General features: G+C 36.2%; 1 protein-coding gene across 1 annotated transcript in view; it reads left to right on the forward strand.

The window, feature by feature from the left end:
• The window catches only part of GPALPP1 (GPALPP motifs containing 1), a 32,814-nt gene extending 17,220 nt beyond the window's left edge, over window positions 1-15,594 (forward strand). The window contains exons 4-8 of the mRNA XM_008589447.1: window positions 1,558-1,666; window positions 4,884-5,015; window positions 5,645-5,812; window positions 8,638-8,736; window positions 15,041-15,594. Coding sequence (XP_008587669.1) covers window positions 1,558-1,666; window positions 4,884-5,015; window positions 5,645-5,812; window positions 8,638-8,736; window positions 15,041-15,259 — 727 coding nt within the window. The 3' untranslated portion in view covers window positions 15,260-15,594. The remainder of the gene's footprint in view (window positions 1-1,557; window positions 1,667-4,883; window positions 5,016-5,644; window positions 5,813-8,637; window positions 8,737-15,040) is intronic.
• The last annotated feature ends 5,141 nt before the right edge of the window (window positions 15,595-20,735 follow it).

The following is a 20,735-nucleotide window of genomic DNA, read 5'->3' on the forward strand; positions in this document are numbered from 1 at the left end:
TGGTGGTGGGGAAGAAGATATAACAACTATACTTTCATGAAGTTGTTACAACAAGCAAACGGAAAGGACATTCTTGGGGGGGAGGGGAGAGAGGGAGGAGGGCGGGAGGTGTCGGTGATGGGCCATAATAATCATATACAGTGTATATTGACAAAATAAAAATTTAACAAAAAATAAATAAAAAAAAAAGAACTTACAACCATAATCGTAATTCCATAAAAATAATAATATTTATACTTGCATAGAAAAAAAAAAATAAATTGTTCCTCTCAAATGGGCTTCATGAACCAAGACAGGAGGTTACTCACTGGTCAGGATCAGAACCAGACTCTCTGACTCTCAGTACTGTTTTTCCCCTGCCAGGAAGCCTGTCTGTGAGGCTCTAATTGAACAAAGCGCAACTTGGAAAATTCAGCTTAGGACTTCATTGCCGTCTGGGTTGGTAACACTGGCACAGTGACAACCATGGAAAAAACACTGGTATGAAACAAGGATGAAGAAACTTAAAAGTATGAAATACAGTAGAAAATATCTTCTCTCTTTTATTTTTTCCATGCACAAAGGTTATCTCTTTTTAAGACCCAGAATTCAGGCAGTTCTCTTGAACTGAAGACAGTTCCCTCAGAATGTGGCAATAGGGCAGCTTGAAAGATAATGAACTATGGCATCAAGTAGACCACAGTTCACACTCCAGCTCAGCCACTTCCTAGTTGTATTGACTGTGGGCATTATTTTGCTCACTTAGAAAGTGGAGTGACTTATACCAGCCAGGGTCGTTTTAAGGAAACAGGTGCGCTGGTTAAAATGTGGTTAGCATAGCACCTCTTCCTCTTCCTAAGAGTCTCAGTGAACTAGCTGTATTCTTCTACACTTCCACATTGTTACTGGATTATTAGCGAGGACATGTGTAGATTTTTATATCGCCATGGCACGTGTACCATAGATTGCTGATGTCTGTTGTATGCACATGCTATATATGTCCTTAGAAGAACTCAATTTCTACTTTAAGTAAATTGACTGTCATTATGATGCCCCTAAGGTATTTTTCAGTGGACAGTGAATATCAAAATTAAAGGAAAGCCAAGGTACAAAATAGAAAAAGACCTTCACACAAGTTTTAGTACACAAAGGGACTTTTTTTTTAAATGTTATCATTCTCTGCCCCCCACCCCTGTTGGCTGGCCAGTAGGGGAACTGAACCCATGACCTTGGTGTTACAAAACCCTGCTCTGACCAACTGAACTAAGAAGACAGCCAATATTATCATTTTTTATTTAGTATAGTTCTTTTTAAGAAGTGGGCATATACCAGTGTCACAGAGATTGACAATTATTAGTTTGGTGTCTTATTGACTAACAGGTAGAAAGTTAAAGTGCAAAATTAGGGGTTTTTTTAAGACACCTAGTAGAAAAATACTATGTAATAAAAAGAATGTGTTAAATAAAATTCTCATTTCAACATTTGTTATTATCTGGTTTTATTATTTTTATGAATTTTTACTCTGAAAACTTTTTTTTAAAGTCAGGAAGAATGATAACAGTACATTTTATTTTTTAGGCCTATAATAGGTCCTGCATTGCCACCTGGTTTTATTAAATCTACACAGAAAAGTGACAAAGGCAGAGATGATCCAGGACGACAAGAATCATCGTATCTCAACTCTGAGGTTTGGAAAGTTTTTATTTAAAGAAGATGTGGGCTGGCCAGTTAGCACAATTGATTGGAGCATGGTGCTGATAACACCAGGGTCCCGGGTTTGATCCCTGTACTACCAGCAGCCAAAAAGAAAGAAAGAATAAGATGTAACAAATTCAAAACTTTGTGTAGTAGTAACTACAATCATTTGACTAAAATGTAATGTAAGACTCAGTTATATTCAGATTAATTTAAAATTGTAACATAGATGAAATCAGAAGCTGTTCATAAACCTGAGATTCTTTTAGAAAAATAACAAGGTTGACAGGGTGCTGTTGCCTCTTTATACTTCTTATCTTTGAAGGGAGACATCAAAGTTGTTAGAAAACTCAAACATGCTGAAAAGCTTAAGGAGTCATTGTGATATGACCAACAGGAGAGAAAGCTGAGGAGCTCTTTAATATCTTTACCTTGAACTCTCTCCTACCCACCTCTGGTACCTGTATATAACAGATGTGCTGGCGGATAAGTGATTTTATGAAAGGATAGATCAAATGATCTTGATGTAATGTATGAAGGCTATTTTTCCCCTTAACAATAGCTGAGATTTGCAGAGTTCTTTATAATTTATAATGCATTTTCCTTGCATGTGGATCTTCTTTTTATCTTCCCCACAGTCTCATGAAAGTTATCTGCATCTTATATTTTGGCAGATATGCATAGCCCATGCATCTTGCAGATGCTTAAGACCAGAGAAATTGGGTATCTGCATCTTCTATTTTGGCAGATATGCATAGCCCATGCATCTTGCAGATGCTTAAGACCAGAGAAATTGGGTAACTTACCCAAGATTATACAGTTTTTACATAACAAAGCCAAGGCTCCAACCCAGTTCTGATGATTTTAAATCACCTGTTCGGTCTGTTATACTGCAGAGCCTTTCTATATATAGAATTCATGTAATCGAGAGACTCCCATTCATCTCCACTGAGAATTCAACAGTTAACACTGAGGTTGTTACTGAAAGGAAATATATATAATGCATTGGTTAAGATCATGAACTTTAGAGTCATTTATTCATTCTTTCCACAAATGTTTATAGAGCACCTGCAATGTGTCAGACACATAGTTACAGAAATGAATTTTTTAACAAATTCTGTTGTTCCTACCTTCAGAACACATCCAGAATTCAAGCACTCCTGCTCCTACCCTGGACCAAGTGACATAATATCTTACCTCTTTTATAGGTCTTCATGCTTTATTTAGCCTTTGCCCTTCTGGTCCCTCCTCTCAACAGAGGAGCTACAGGGTCCAGATGAAACAAAGTCAGATCACGTCATTAACACTCAAAACCACCAAATTGCTTCTCTTCCCTCTGAGTAAAAGCCAAAGTTCTTGTAGGGCCCAATACAATCTGGCCTCCATTCGCAGTTTGATTTTATCTTTTGCTTTGATGTGACCACACTGGGCTAAGTATGAGGAATCCTTTCTAATAACATGGGTGTTAAATACAAGAATAAATTACTCAAAGACAGACTTCCAGCCATTTGGAAGACTTAGCTGACATCATCAGGCTTGGCTCTCCCTGCCACAAACACAAAGAAGTGCTGGGGAAAAAATAAAATAGCAACAAAGTTAGAGTACAGCTAAGCTCAAAAGGAAGAAAGAGAAATCCACAGGTACTAATAACATTGAGAGAATTCAAACCCAGAGCACGAGTTTACACAGCAGGGGACTACAGTAGTTTTAGAGAACTCAGTCGTAAGTCCTGGAGGATTTGGGTCTGGGGACAGAAACCTTAGCTTCTGCCCCACTCAGGCAGAGGAGACTGAATTGTGCCCCCTGTATAAAATACACAACTTCAAAATTCTGTTGTCTGTAATAAAAAGGACTAGCAAAATGTAATCCACTGTCAGAAAAGTGGTAAGGAAGTTTGCTTCAATCTAGGGCCTTCTCATGCTATCTGTAATCTGCTTTCAAATGGTCGGGGGGGGCCGCCCGTGGCTCACTCGGGAGAGTGCGGTGCTGATAACACCAAGGCCCCGGGTTCGGATCCCATATAGGGATGGCCAGTTGGCTCACTGGCTGAGCGTGGTGCTGACAACACCAAGTCAAGGGTTAAGATCCCCTTACTGGTCATCTTTTTTAAAAAAAAAAATGGTCAGGGGGGAAAAAATGTATGTCTGATGTGTGTCTGTCTTATGGGGGGGGTGGCGTTAGCAATCGATGAATCTGAGTGAGGATACATGGGTGTTCATGCTGACAACACCAAGTCAAGGGTTAAGATCCCCTTACTGGTCATCTTTTTTAAAAAAAAAAATGGTCAGGGGGGAAAAAATGTATGTCTGATGTGTGTCTGTCTTATGGGGGGGGTGGCGTTAGCAATCGATGAATCTGAGTGAGGATACATGGGTGTTCATGCTGACAACACCAAGTCAAGGGTTAAGATCCCCTTACTGGTCATCTTTTTTAAAAAAAAAAATGGTCAGGGGGGAAAAAATGTATGTGTGATGTGTGTCTGTCTTATGGGGGGGGTGGTGTTAGCAATCGATGAATCTGAGTGAGGATACATGGGTGTTCATTGTACTCCGCACTTTTCTGAAATAGGTCTGAAATTTTTTAAAACAAAAAGTTGAGAAAATTTTTTCAAGGATGTAGCATAATTTAGCTTTATTCACACTTGGAATTTTGTTAGCAAATGGGTAGTTTATATAATTTCCTAGGTGGTACACATTCTATATTCTCTAGCTTCTCTTAGCAAAAGGTGATGGGTAAGTGTGGGTCAGGGATTGCAGTTGCATACACACCTACTTAAGGTACTCTTGGTTCTGAATTGTTTTCTGTATAATTTCCCTTAAACCTTTTTCAAAAGACACTTCTTTTTCAGTTTTCAGATTTTTGTTTCTCAAAGAGGGGCTTCTCTTATTCTCTCATTCACAGCATGTACATTCAAATTAAGACATTCACGATAATACACATAACATTTGTTGAGCATTTACCGCATGCCAGGCACTGTAAAGCACAACACCAGCATAAACGTAATCTAATCTAAACAACAACCCTGGGAGGTCATGTATTTAGAATGCTTTCAGCTGCAAATAACAGAAAATCCAACTCCAGCAATGCATTGTTTCCTTTTTGTTTTATTGCCTATGGGTAATCAGTTTCGGTTAAATTTAAGTAATTTAGGATCATTTTTTATAACCTATAGCTCTGGCTAGGCTGAAAGTAATGTCTTGTTTTAAAAGGAAACAGATAGCAGTGAAGATGAGGACATTGTTGGACCAATGCCTGCAAAAGGACCAATTAACTATAGTATAACGACAGAGTTTGAAAAAAGGGCCCAGAGAATGAAAGAAAAACTGACTAAAGGAGATGATGTAAGTTTTATAGACACTTTACTCTAAGAAATAAACTAATAGATTAAAAATCTAAATTTTAGGGCCGCCCGGTGGCGCACTCGGTAGAGTGCGGCACTTGGGAGCACGGTGGCACTCCCGCCGAGGGTTCGGATCCCATATAGAGACCGGTCCGCTCACTGGTTGAGCGCGGTGTGGGCGCGACACCGAGGGTTGCGATCCCGTTGCCGGTCCTGGTACGGGCGCGACACCAAGGGTTGCGATACCGTTACCGGTCACGAAAAAAGACAAAAAAGGGGAAAAAAAAATCTAAATTTTAGAAAACATTAAAATATATGTATATTTTAATATATATTCTTTATCTATGTTGTGTGTGTGTGTGTGTGTGTATATATATATATATATATATATATATGAAAATTTAAGAGCTAGATAACTCAGAAACTACAAAGGAAAAGATTGGCAAATATTTCTACTGAAAAGATTTTGTGCAGCAAAAACAAAGTCAAAAGAATAACAAATTGGATGAAAGTATTTGTAACATACGAGGGTACTTCAAAATAGAGTTGTGGAAAAATAGAATTAAAAGGTAATACGAATCTTTCCATGAACTTTTGGAAGAACCCTCATATATGACAAACATGTGACAGAAACACCAATACTTTCTTTCAACAAGAGAGTCATGGATGACTGAGCTTCCTCCAGAAATGAAAGACTTTGGTCTTGGGCCAAGGACTTTTAAGAGAAGAGCTGATGACAGGTCTGGAGATCGATCAATCTGGACAGATACTCCAGCTGACAGGGAAAGGAAAGCTAAGGTGAGACGGTTTGTTTGTTTGTTTGTTCATGTATTTCTGTCCATGTTGACTCAATTTGGGAAAGATATTAGCAGAATTATTTAAGGGTACTGTTTTTTTTTATTGTGATTCTCAAGGAAAATAAAGATTATTTTTTCTTTGAAGGAAAGTTATGAGGAAGGAAAGTGACACCAGTTGCTAGCTATTTGCTTACAATTTCCCAATAAACTGTCGCATTTAAACCTTACAAAAACCCTGAGACTTAGGTTTAGTGACCTTATTTTTTAGAGGGAGAAACTAACCTCCATGAGGTCAACTTTTCTAGGGTCACAGGGCTGATAAGTGATGAAAAAGAATTCCATTCTAGACCTTTCTAACTCCAGATTCCATGGTCTTTATACAAAATTATACTATCTTCATGAAAATGTATCTTTTTAAATATCTTGAAAAAAAACCAAAGCTGCAGGTTAACCTAGAAAATTAAATGATACGTAGAACTCTCTCTTAAAATGTCCATATCTCAGGTACACTAAGCCTTATGTTACTGTCAAGATAGCCAAGAAGCACCTTTATTAATACGTTTAATAAATTACAAAAAAAAAAATCTGTATTCATAAAATATGTTATTTTTTTATTTTTCTCTTCTTGAATCTTCTGTTTATTATGAAATATTCCATTATATGTTAGGAATTGAACCAGTGTCCCCAGCACTACTCTTTAAATTTATTTCAACTAAAGGTTTTAATTTCCTTAAGTTGTCCTATGCAAGGCTTAAGTGCTTGACTCATTGTCACCTTGTGATTATAACTTCATCAGTTCTGATCTAAATAGTTCCACACTTAATTCAGCCTGCTAACTCTGGTTATCTTGTTCATTAGTACCTAGAGTTATCAGGATTTCTGTTTTCATTCTGTAACTATGTATTAAATACCTATTCTGCCAGGCATTGTTTTTGATTTCAGGTGATAGAAAGATGAAAGAGCTCTTTAAGGAGCTTTCATTTTAGTGGAGAATAGGTTGTGAAATAGACCGTGTTATTCTTAAAATGTGGATGGTATGTTGAAGTCTCCACATTTAGCATCCTACCTGTATATTTCGCAACATGGTGAGTTCTCTTGTGTCCTGAAGATTAATGAAATCTGATATTTTTAATAGAAAGGTGAGGCGAACCAACACACATGGGGGCAAAAGAGATCACAAAGTCTGTAACTGGGCCTCAGTCTTTGAAAGACTAGTGCTGGAATGCCCATCCATTCTTTCTTAGCTGTTTTTTTTATAAAAATAATAACGGGTTTTTATAATTTAGCCTTTAAGATTGTCTTCAAAAAGACAATTCCCTTGCTTATGTGGACTTTTTATTTGTGCCTGTGTTTATTAGTTCTTTGATTTTTATCCTTTGATCCTCATTGAATAGATGTCTAGCCTACAGCCAGATAGGCAGGGACTCTTCCTCAGAGAAAAAGATAACAGAAAAGTTAATCTAATGGAAACTAGGCCATACAGTTTGAACCTTATTAAGCGATTTTAATCCCTGTGATGAGTTCTTTAGACCTGGTCATTCTTTTCAGTGCTGAAATGTTTTGTTCAGTATTTACAGTGGATACAGTGGACTCATAAAGGGATTATTAATACCTCTTCAGTTTGATGTAATACTATAGTACAGCATATAATACTATAGTCTTAATATTTATGTCACAAACTATAAGAATATAGTACCACAGAGCTGTTTGTTTTCTGGTGTCCTTGATTCTGTGTAAAGTTCATGACTAATTTTTGTAACAGAGCTTAGCCAGGTTTTCTTTTTGATAGATTTTCTCCACTTCATCTTTCTTTTTATGTTCCTCAGCACACATCTCTCGTACCTCTAATGTTCTCACATTCATTTAGCCAACATGGCCTTTAAGAAGTAAGATTGCTCTTTAGAAAGAAATGAAAATGTTTTACATAAATTAATTGAATGAGATCTGTTGGGTCCTCACCTCCTAGTCTTGACAAGAAATTAGCTATTCCTGTGTTTTTAATGTACTTTATTAAATACAGTGTTGTTTTAGTTCATCATTAAGGTAAAACTTGTATGAGAGCTGCCTTGGTTTTCCTAAGCAAATTACAACAGTATAAAAATATGCTTTGAGAACAACAGTTTTCAATCATTTTTATGTGGGCCTTCCTCATTCCTGGTTGGGAGTATGTTCTCTAGAATATCACTGTAACATTTTTTCTGATTATAATTAGAAGTTTACCTAAGTGCTTCATTTTTGCATGTGTGCTATTGTAAATGATATTTTTGTTTTGTTTTGTTTCAAATTCCAGTTGTTCATTGCTGGTGTATTTGTATATTGACATTGTATCCTGCAGTTTTGCTATACTTTATTATTAATTCCAGGAGTTCTTTTGTAGATTTGTCAGGGTTTTGTACATAGATAATCACGTCATCTGTGAATGAAGACAGTTTTTTTTTTTTTTCAATATGCACACGTTATTTATTTTTCTTTGTTTTCTTCCCTTGTGTGGTTTTACTATTTTTGAAAAAAGATAATGTAGGATTTGTTTCTATCCCTTATTTTCCCTCATACATTTCATCACTGTTAATCAAAACTCATCCTGAGTTCCAGCTAGTCTATTAGATGGGGTTTTTGGATTTTTTCTTATTTTCAGAGAAATCATAGACTAGAACACTAATTGACCCTTTTTCAGTACTAATATTTCTAACTGGAAGAGATTCAAGAAGCCTGGCTTAGTTTAGTCTTTTGTTACTTAATCTAAGTAAAAATAATAGTACAACATTTCTTTTTTATTTAATCTTAATTACATGGCTCAGTAATATGTTATCTGTGTTCATTTCTCAGGAAACACAAGAAGCAAGGAAGTCATTCAGTAACAAGGATGAAGAATATACATTGACAGGAAGGGATAAGAGATTGGCTGAGCAGGTATCCTCATACAATGTAAGAAAATAAAATATATAATTTTTTTCTATCTTTTAATTCTCTTCTCATATTTTGTCTTTTCTTATTTCTCTTTCTTTTGTGTCTGACTCCTTACCTCAGATATTTTCTATACATCTGTCCTGAAAAATACTCTGTTGTGTATATTTACTTATATAAAATCCTTCTATGCATTTCATGTAATTTTTTTTTTTGTATCATTATACAATGTAAACATTTTTTGTGGCCCTTTACCAATTTCCCCCAACCCCCCTCCCTCATGTAATGTTTTCAATTTGTATCTTAAGTCATATATCAGAAATTTAATTACTAGTGATAGGTAGCACTTGATCAAAAAGCAAGAGTTCTACTAACTCACAGAGATCCTAAGTTCATAAGTTTTTAAATTATAAGCAAGTTTGGAATATTTGATGGAAAGATTTAAAAATGAGAGAAAAATGTTTTTAAAATATAGTCCAATTTAAATTTATAACCTACACAGGTCAATATTCACCTGGCATATTATTTTTTGTTATATTCTCTCTTATTCTTAAAAAACTGGTGATTATTCCTGCTCAAAGAATAAATGTAAATTACTGAACCCATTGGCCCCTGCCACATGTTCAGGAATTTAGGAAAATTACCTTCTGTTCCCAATATATTAGTTAATGAAAAATTCTGTAAACATTAAAATATAGTTAGCTTGATATATTGACTAATAGCACAAATGGTGAAGCATACATGAAACATTTTTGGAAACTGACCAAAAACTTGACTGATATGGAATATTTACGAAAACAGAACAGCTCAAAAGTCAAAAATTAAAAGAATGACTATCATTCAGACCATGTTCTCTAACCACAAGGAATTCAAATTAAAATTCGGAATAACTTAAAAGCACTATGCAACTGTAAATTAGAAAAATTCAAAATCGAGTTTTGCATCAAAGAAGAAATGATAATGGAAGTTAGAAAATACCTTTACCTGACAGATAACAAAAATACAACATATCAAAATGTGTGGGAGGCTATATAAAGAAGTATTTAGAGGCAAAATTTATAGCCAAATGAGTTATGTTAGAAAGGAAAAATGGCTGAGAATTAATAAGCTAAACCTTTTTTCAAACTGGCATTTCTTATCAAGCTAAACACACACCTACACTATGATCCAGCTATTCCAATCCTAGATATGTTTACTTAAGACAAATGAAAACATGTCTACACAAGGAGTTGAACATGCTTTATTCATAATAGCCTTAGAAGGACTTATACAAGAATGTTCATAGATACTTTCTTCATAATAACTCAATACTGCAAACAGTCCAGGTGTCCATCAATAAGAGAAAGAAAAAACAAACTATGATATAAAAAGAAACACTACTCAGCAATAAAAGGAACGAATTACAAATAAATGCAGCATGGAAGAATCTCAAAGTCAATATGCCAAGTGAAAGAAATCTTACACAAGCAAGCGCATACTTAACAACTCTGTTTATATGGACCAAAATGAGTCTATGATGGAAAAAAATTAGAATGGTGGTGGCTGGAGTAGGGATGTGGGGTGTGACTAGTAAGTGGCATACAGACCTTTCTCCAATGGTGGAAATGTTCCAGATCTTGATTGGAATTTGAATTATAAAACTCAGTGAATGTGCACTTAATATTTTTGCATTTCATTGTAAGTAAATTTATCTTAAAAGAAAAAATTTGTAAACAGATATTGAACTTTAGTTGATGAAACGCAGGCTGAAGTATTTAGGGGGACATGCAATGACATCTGCAGTTGACTTTAAAATGTATCCCAAGGGCCGGCCCGTGACTCACTTGGGAGAGTGTGGTACTGATAACACCAAGGCTGTGGGTTTGGATCCCTATATAGGGATGGCCGGTTAGCTCACTTGGGAGAGCGTGCTGCTGACAACACCAAGTCAAGGGTTAAGAGCCCCTTACCGGTCATCTTTAAAAAAAAAAAAATGCATCCCAAAAGTTAGGGTTCCAATCTTATGCTGAAATTTTGGTTACTTATTGTGAGATCTACTTTCAAAATATCAATATAGTCTTAAGACTAACACACTCTATAACCCTTAGCTTTTGATAAATTGAACACTCATTAAAATACTACCGTAAATGGGGCCGGCCCAGTGGCGCACTGGATAGTGCACCGCTTGGGAAGCGCGATGGCGCTCCCGCCCGAGGGTTCGGATCCCACATACAGACCGGTTCCCGCTCACTGGCTGAGCGAGGCGCGGGAGCAACACCGAGGGTTGCGATCCCGTTGCCGGTCCCGGTCCAGTACGGGGGCAACATTGAGGGTTGCGATCTGTTGCCGGACACGGAAAAAGACAAAAAAAAAAAATACTACCGTAAAGACAAAATTAAAAAAATCAACTAGAAACTTAGCATGATTTCACGCTTGCACCTCGCTCAGCCAGTGAGCGGGAACCAGTCTGTATGTGGGATCCAAACCCTCGGCAGGAGCGCCATCGCGCTCCCAAGCGGCGCACTGTAGCAGTGCGCCACCGGGCCGGCCCCCAGCTGGCAGTTTTGATTCACTAAATCTATGATGGGACTCAGGAACCCATATTTCTTTTCAGCCAGTCACGGGTGGAGACCAGTGGTCTTCAAGTATTTTTACTTGGTATCTCCTAAAAGAATTTTTTTTAACTATGTATTTTTTACTTGACATCTAAAAATTTTCATCATAGGTTTCAGTAGTTACCAATGGTATAATTTATAACATATTATTATTTTAAATGTTTCAAATTTGAATCTTAAATGCCATAACAATTCAATATCTACTATAATCCATTAAAAAAATAGATATCAACATGAAGCACTTCCTTCACAGTTGGAAATTTTATTTCATCCTTTTTTCACCCTGAATTCATACTCTTCTCTTCTGCTACAGAATTTTATCCTAATGAAATTCACTTTTACTCTTGAGAGTCATTTATGATTATATCAATAAATCATATTTCACTGTAATAAAAATATGCACATAAATTGAACTGAAAAGTTTTCATTTCCTGTATCTATGTCTTTAAATGTCAATATATTTTTTTCGTGTGGATTAAGTTGTAATTTCAGTAGATCAAACCAATGTAAATACATTGTAAATTTTGATAAGTAATTACTAAGCATAAAAAAAAATGTTAGGATAATTGTCTTATATTTATGTCCCTTTACATTTAACAAAGAAGTACAACATAAATTGGGCCGGCCCGGTGGCACACTGCTACAGTGCGCCGCTTAGGAATGCGGTGGCGCTCCCGCCGAGGGTTCAGATCCCACATACAGACCGGTTCCCGCTCACTGGCTGAGCGAGGGGCGGGCGCAGCACCGAGGGTTGCAATCCCGTTGCCGGGCCCGGTCCGGTACGGGCACGACACTGAGGGTTGCGGTCCGTTGCCAGACACGAAAAAAAACAAAAAGGAGAAAAAAAAAAGTAAAATGGAAATTTTTTATTTATTTTATTTTTTTTAATGACCGGTAAGAGGTTCTTAACCCTTGGCTTGGTGTTATCAGCACCACACTCAACCAGTGAGCAACCGGCCATCCCTATATAGGATCTGAACCCATGGCCTTGGTGTTATCAGCACCGCACTCTCCCAAGTGAGCCACGGGCTGGCCCTAAAATGGAAATTTAATTTAATCTCTTAATGAAGAGATATCTTTTTTCTCAGTTAGTTCCTAGTCTTTGTATGAATGTACTTATTGCTAGAATAAGACAGATTTCAGCATCAATCGTGTTCTTTTTGTTTGTTTTTATAGTTCTAAGAGTTAAGAAGCCAAGTTTACACAAAGAAGTAAACTCATTTTATTATAGTGATATCATTCAATTCTTTGAACAACTTATTTCTTAAACCTTGTATTGATCTATTAAAAAAATACTACTAATGATCTAATGACCTCTCAGCTGTCAGTCATTAGTTTCTCCTATTTTTTTTCCACGTTGGTTACATTAATATGTCTTCTTATTCTTTCTTTTCAAATCAGTATAGTGGGAATAATAACTTTTAACTTACAGCGATATTGTGAGGGTTACAATATAGTAAATGCTCAATAAATCTAATACTTAGCATTTACTGAGTGATTCTTATATACCCAACACTGTACTAAATCCTTTGTGTTCATTAGATCTTTTAACTCCTCCTTCACCCAAATATTTGGGAATTATTACTATGACTACTGCCATTTTACAGCTGAGGAAATGAGGCTTAAGTTGCTTGCCAAAGGTTAGCAGTGTTGAAAGAAGCAGGACTGTCATTGCAACCTAGATTTTTTGAATTTGGAAATTAAGTCCTTAACTATTTCTCCCTGATATATGTATTGATAGCCTATTTTTTCTTAGCAAAATTTGATGATTTTTTTTTTTACCTTCTTAAATTTTGTTGAAAATAAAGAATTGGAAAGCACTTCATTTGCTTTGTTTCTAAAAGATTTTACCAAGATTTATGAAATAACTAAGAGGTACTTTGTTTAACCCAGTATATTGAGCAGGAATGGGAAAATGGAAATAGTGCTAATTTAAATACATATTTACTAATATAGTATCTTTTGTACATTCTGCAAAAGTGTTATAGCTCCAGATTGAGCTCAATTAATTTATAGGAAATATCTGCCACATAAACTTATTGACAAAGTCGTTTCTTGTTGTCAAATCAGTAAAGTCAGAAAGTCTTACATTCTATCAGAAAGTCTGACCTCAAATAAATGTGTTAATGATCATTCCCATAACACTTCTGAATTCTAAAGTCTGGAGGTAGGCACCGTGAGTCTTCTGGATGAAATACAGTGCTGCCATCCTCCATATTTCTTTCCATTGCCTTGTTACTTTGCTTTCACTAAGTTCTCTTCATTACTTTGTTCTCAAGTCTATTCTTTGATAGTAGGCAGGGCCTGGAAGAGATGTGGTCGTTAAGCAAAAATTGTCCTTTCTTTCATTTTCCCACTCTTCAATCTGTCTGAATTCAGAACATCCCAACAAGAGTCAAAATACCCATCTCTAAAGGATGCTACACTCTCAAGAAATATATTGAAGACACAGAAGGACATAAAGCACTGCTGGGTTAACAGTTCCTTGACTAAAGGAAGTTTCATTTATATCAGCATTTCAGACTTTTTTGTTTGGTACTCTGGAGACTAATGCTCTCCTGGCCAATATTCTATTGTCTCCTCTGTTAAATGGGAAAGGGCTATACTGAAAGGGGAGGCACATTGACAAGAGGCACTATAGAGCAAGTCAATTTTAAGAAAGACTACAGACTGAGAATCACGGACAGATAACTTTAAAATTACCCATGCCTTTATGCTCCACAGGATCCATTCTCTGCAGCCCCCAGGGCTACATATACCCCAGTTTGGAGGCTGCTGGTATATACTACCTGCATCTACTCTTCCATCTCCTCCCTGCTTCTTCAATCCAGGGCCATTCTATCCTTGACTTTAGTCAACGACTGAGAGGTCTATAATGAATCCCTAATTTATTAACCAATTGCCTTTGCTCAGACCTTGTCTTACTAGATATATCTGAAAATGCAAACACCTACCCTAGCTAAGGAGAAAAAAGTGAGAGGAAGGTAAGGGGGAAAGAGAAAGAACAGAAAAGTGAAAGGAACAAAAATTGTCTTAGCTTGTGGAACATGCCAACATATCTTGCACAGGCCTTGAGTTTTGCCACTTCTGTGCTCTTATTTTTCTGTTTCACCTTGTTATGCTTCAGCGTGGCAATGCCTTCCCTTCCTATCTACCCATTTAGGTTTCAAGGACCAGCACATCCATGAAGTGAGATTTTGGGGGGGGGGGCGTGGGGGACCGGTAAGGGGATCGTAACCCTTGACTTGGTGTTGCCCGCACTGCGCTCATGAGTGCACCGGCCATCCCTATATAGGATCCGAACCCGTGGCAACAGCTCCGCTGCACTCCCAGCGCCGCACTCTCCCGAGTGAGCCACGGGGTCGGACCCATGAAGTGAGAATTTAATTGCTCTTCCTTTCACACCCTTGTTCTTGGCTTATACTATAATTTTTAATGTTTAAATAACCATAATGCTTTCCATTATGCTTTCTTATTATGATTATTTAAATATTTGTTTCCTCTCTGTCTTATTTTTTTTAGTGTGCCATGTAGTTAGTAGGTATCTTCATTTTGATTGAATTGAATTTGTCTCTGATACATATTTTCTTCATAGATGCTATACTGGAGTTCGTAAATAGCCCTCCTTGATGTGCCCTGTTACTGTGTAATTACTCTGTTTCATGATTATATCTTCTGTCAGTAATCTCAACAAGCTAAGGTTTTTATTACTTCTCTCTTGCTCTGCCCAGGAATCAAAAAGATCAGAATCTCTTATGGACATTCATAATAAAAAGTTAAAGAATAAGGCTGCTGAAGATAAAAATAAGCCCCAAGAGAGAATACCATTTGACCGTGATAAGGATCTCAAAGTTAATCGGTTTGATGAAGCTCAGAAAAAAGCCCTAATAAAGAAATCTAGGGAACTAAACACCAGGTTTTCACATGGCAAAGGCAATATGTTTTTATAAGTAAGTATCTTTCAGTGAGGTATATTTTCATACTGATTAATTTGAACTTTTCTAAATACTCTGTTGTCTATAATAATTGTATGCTAAAATCTATTTCCATTTATAATAGAATACAAACCTATCTTTTTTTATAAGTAAACTGTGATTTTAGAAAAGTCAGCCTTGTGAGATAAAAAAAAATACAGCTTACTGGAAAAATAGCCTTGCCCTCATAATAACCTAATAGGGCATGGCTATTAAAAATGTTAAAAGTTCAGTTTATGAGAAATGGCAAAGGAAATGTGGTGTGAACATTTATTGAATATGCATGCTTTATTAAAGAATGAAGAAAGGTTTTCTGGTAGTTTTTATGTTAAACAAAATCACAACTAGAAAATGTTCATTGCTTTGAAATTTTCTCTATAAATTAAGGTTCAAAACTATTATGTCATTTATCCATAGCCCCATCTGACAAGAGTTCATAAATGGTGATTAAGGAATTACATAAGAGCTGAGGTTGCTTCTTAAAGTCTGTGATTTTTAATTGTATGAAACCTACATCAATATTCAAATGTGATTTTAAAAGAAAATGTAGTTAAACTTAGAAATATTTTCCAACTTACTGAATTTTCTTATTCTTACCTCAGGGGGATTTCCCTGTACAAGGAAGAAAAGTTGAAGAATACTCTTTTATCTGTCCACCTTTATTCCTTTGTTTTGAGCTTCTTGAGATTAGAGATTACTTTAATCTTAAAAATCATACAAACTTAACCATATTCTGTGTGTCCTTTAAGGTCATGTGGAAACATAAAATCAATGTTTCATATATAGAATATCTTGTGTGCCTTTGGCTTCTGAGGAAGTATGGGCTTCAGATAATTAATTTTGAAGGTGTACCGTCACCCCTTGATGATTTTTGTGGTGTCTCACAAGTCCCTTCTAGGATCTGGTCAGGACTGTACCCTGACTGCCACAGCTGGGCCCTTCTTGTCTGAGACACCTAACCTTCCCTGCAGTAAGTATGTCAGGCAGGTCCTTGCAGTAAATCCATGAATTTGAAATTGGTTGGTTTTTGCCTCTAAACTGCAGCCAGTGAATACACAGTTACTTGAAAATAGAGGGTATGGGGTTTTATCTGATTTATTATCAGTTTGCTTGTGTTGGCACTCAGGGCATTTTATTTGTTGTTTGTTTTTTTCAGTTTGTTTATTTTTAAGTCAGAAAGAAGGATCCCTGAGTTATCTCACGTGCTAAGGAAAAACTATTTTGATTTTTCCAACTTCAATAAGTATTTCAAGGGGAGGCAGTCTGAGGGACAAGATATGCCATTAACTGTTAGCAGTGTGAAATTGTCTTAGTCCATTTTGTGTTGCTATACCTGAGACTGGGTAATTTATATAAATAAAATCAAATTTATTGCTTACAGTTTCTAATGGTGGGAAGTCTAAAGTCCATCTGGTGGTGGTGACAGTGACCCAGGTCTCTCACATTGCAAGATGTTGGAAGCAGAGAGAGAAGAGAGAAAGACAGACTCTCCTCTTCTTTTGAAGCCCTCAGAACCATGCCCCTGACCACCATTTTTAATCCATTCACTACTGCATGGTCCTACAATCCAATCACCTCTTCAAGGCCCCACCTTACAATTACCATAATAGGAGTTCCCACCCTGTTAACAGGGTGGGGGCTAAGTTTGTAATACATAAAACTTGGGGGATATAATTCAAGCTTCATTGAGGTTTGGGGGGACATAATTCAATCCACTACAGAAATCTTTAGGACTTGATTTCTATGATCTCATCCAAAGCTTTCTGAGTCTTAGAACTTTGCTTTGGGATGATCTCACTTTACCCATTTTTATATTTTGCAGTTTGTAGCTAATTTAGTGGTGTCAGGTCTTTTATATCAATCATGAATAACTTTTTTTAAAAAGAAAGCAAACTAATAGTCCCTGAATACAAAATGGAAATGGAAAATCTGTAATCATAACCACCCTAATGGGAATATTATAAGTTTGTAATGCTTAAGCACTGCCTTTTATGATATTAAACAAAAACTTCTAAATAGTTAAGCCAAAATGCAAATTCTATAAATTATATTTTCTTGCAGATTAATCCCAATTGTTCTGCTAGTTCTGTGTTCTAGTTTTGACGAAGCATGAGGTTTTGATGAAAAAATATTCTGATTCCCAGTTCATGTAAGCTTTATGAAGATTTAAGTAAACTGAATTCAAATTATAGTACAAATTATTCTTTTCCTAATAATAGCAGTACAGTGGTATTTTTCCATAACATCAATGTAAACAGTAACCTACTAAAGGAATGTTGCTATTAAAGATAAATTATTCTCCTAAGCAAGTTGAAAAAGCTTCTTGTCTAATCAGAATTGAACAGAGCTACCTTTTAATTAAAGATGTCATTTTTAGTGGGTAATATTTTCTGAACACAACACTTTGTACAAGAGTATCCATTGTGTTCATTAAATTTTGTTATAAATTTTTTTTCCCAATGAAAAGAAAAAATGTTTTCTAGTTTCATAGCCTTATGTAAATTTCTAACATTTGTGAAATTTGGTATTTTTAAAGTAAAAATGTCATTTTTGGTTACTTACTTTTGCTTTGCTTTCCTCATTTGAAGGTGATAGGGATATTAATATATTGCATATTTACTATTTCTTTCCTCACCTTTGGAGTGTCTGTGACCTTGGCATAAGGGTGAGAAGCCTCTCCTTTCTGCCTAATACTTCCCAGAGTCATTACCTTACTGGTACCTCAGAGCTAATGCTCTTTTATGCCATCCCAAGGACAGTTTTAACAAAACGTAAGCCAAGTTCCAGAGATTTTTTTACCTGGTGGAGAGACTAATCCCAATACAACCACACTGACAATGAAAGAACAAGTAGTTACTCGCACAGGATGGAAAGGATTTCTTCATTTCATCCCCTCCCCTCTTCTGAAGCTGCACAGGGCCTAACTGAATCAAATCTCCTGTCCATCTGGCAGAAAACTGGGATTTTTTTTATATTTCCTATTAAGAACTTTTTAATTTCCTAGCCAAGTTTTATAGGACTGTTACTTCTTTTGAAATTTAGAAATGAAAAAGAAAAAAAGAGCAACACTATATCCATAAAATAGAACATAGAACAGAAACTTTAACGTTCTTTACCAATGAAGGTGACATTTAAGTTTAATTAAGTACCTGAAATTATACAATTTTCTTCCGCTTTCTAAATTGTTGAATAGATTTAGATGCTTCAAATAGTAACCATGTTACTGGTAAGTAAATGGTGGGGTTATTGGGTTTACAAGGTGGGGAAATAGGGAAGAAAGGGGGAACAAAAGATGAGAGATGGTGGCTATACCTATAAGATGTTTTATCAGATAAGTTAAATCATTTTGTATTGAGCAAAACATAGAAAATTAAGCCCTGCTCTCAAAAAAAAAAAAAAGCCATGGTCTTACTGAGACTTTTATTTTATTTTTTGGGGGGGGACCGGTAAGGGGATTATAACCCTTGGCTTGGTGTCGGCCGCACCGCGCTCAGCCAGTGAGCGCACCTGCCATCCCTATATAGGATCCAAACCCGCGGCCTCAGCGCTGTGCCGCTGCGCTCCCAGCACCGCACTCTCCCAAGTGAGCCACGGGTTCGGCCCTTACTAAGACTTTTAAATTTGTTTTGATGTATCAACCACTTGACATTTAATTTATCACTTTAACATTTAGTGATTCATTGAATTAATGATTTTTTTTAGAAGTGGAGATTTGCACAGTACTGAAGCCTACGTGCTCCAGAATATATTAACAGTTATTATATGAATTATTTGATCCCACAACTTTATGGCGCTTTTTGTTTCTCACATACAGTATAATGTTAATATTATTATTCCAAAATGTAGGATCACGGGAGATAGTGTTTAAACTAGTCACAAGAGGCCCTTTAACACTTCTCTTTTCACTTTTTCCATGGTAATGATAGGTACTATTAGAAAAAAATTCTTTGCTGAGTTATACCTGAGAGGAAGAATTAACGTGGAGGGAAGTGATTGGAGATGGTACCCATGTAACATCAACAGCCAAGTCTTCTATTTCAGAATATTATTTTATTTTGCTTCGCTTTTGAAGCCATTGTGAGATTTAAGTCTACAGTTACAAAAGCTTGTGCTACTGTAGAAGAGGTATATTTTTTTTTGAAACTTACAAAATTAACTGTGGCTTGTGATATGTATAAAATTAAAGCTGGTCACTGCTGCTTTCAATCTTTTCATTTTGAGCTTTACAATTAAAAAACTTTTTAAAAAAGAAGAATTCCTGAAGTGTAATTTTTTAATGTATAAATAAAGTTTCATCTATATCTGAGAAGTTGTGGTCTTTATTTTTGTTTTGTTTTATTGGAATATTATTAGCTTTTCTGAAGCAGGCAATATTGGTCTAGAAAATATTCTATAAAGATTTATTCTAGCTAATCAGATTATCGTGGGCTATTATGAATGAAAAAAAAAGTCTTTCGCCCCAACTTGCTTGCCAGGTTTTCATTATCCCACTATAACTACAACTATTACTTATTTATTCAGAAACACAAGACAAATGGAAATGCTCGTAAGAGCACCATGGCACAAGAGGGGCTGGCACTGGGTTATAACCAAAATTCTATTGTTCTTCGTGTCTCAGGATATGTGACATGGGTGGGGTTTTTTGTTTGTTTGCATTGATTTTGAGTGTTTTTTGTTTTGTTTTGTTTTTAATCTCTCTGCTTCCCAAACTGGAAGTGACCAAAGGAGATATTTGGAATCTAAGAGCTAAGATATACTTTGCAATATAAGAGCTAAGCATTCCTAAGCATCTTAGGAATCTGAACATGTAGGATCAAAGAAAGAGAGCCTTGATTTCTCAGATCATTTCCACATAGTAAGTATTTCATGAGGAACTCATGTTTGTTCATCCATTCAGTAAACATTTGTTAAGTGCCCCAGTGTGTGCTAGGTGCTAGGAACACAATAGTGAGCCAGGCAGGTATAGTCCTCCTTGAGAGGAGGTTCTGTGCTGGTCACTACAGAGTATTCACAGGTAAGCAGAGCAGATTCCCTGCCCCATGATTTTATATTCTAGTGGGAGAGCAGAGAAAGAGCTGGATAAAGAAGATCAAGTAATTGCAAATTGTGATAGATGTTACAAAGAAAACAGGGTAGTGAGAGACTGGAAGAGGTGGTTGAAGATGGGAATCCTATCTAGGTAGAGTGATTAGAAAAGTCTCTGAAAATGTGTCATTTAAGCTTGTTGGAGTGAGCAGCACTGAAGCCATGTTGGGACCTAAAGCTGCCTGGGCTGCGGGGTGTGGGGGGAGGATTTTCAAAATGACAGTTTTTTTCTCTCCACTCTTGCTTCCCATCCCCTGACTTTCTTATTTCGCTCGCTAAGTAGGAAAACAAGGCTGAGAAGCTAACTAGTACTTTGCAAAGCTAACAGTTCTTTCTTTGAGATTTGTAGAGTTTTGAGAAATGATCA

This window comes from Galeopterus variegatus, unplaced genomic scaffold, assembly GCF_000696425.1.
Source record: "Galeopterus variegatus unplaced genomic scaffold, G_variegatus-3.0.2 Scaffold5451, whole genome shotgun sequence".
Classification (NCBI taxonomy): Eukaryota; Metazoa; Chordata; class Mammalia; order Dermoptera; family Cynocephalidae; genus Galeopterus; species Galeopterus variegatus.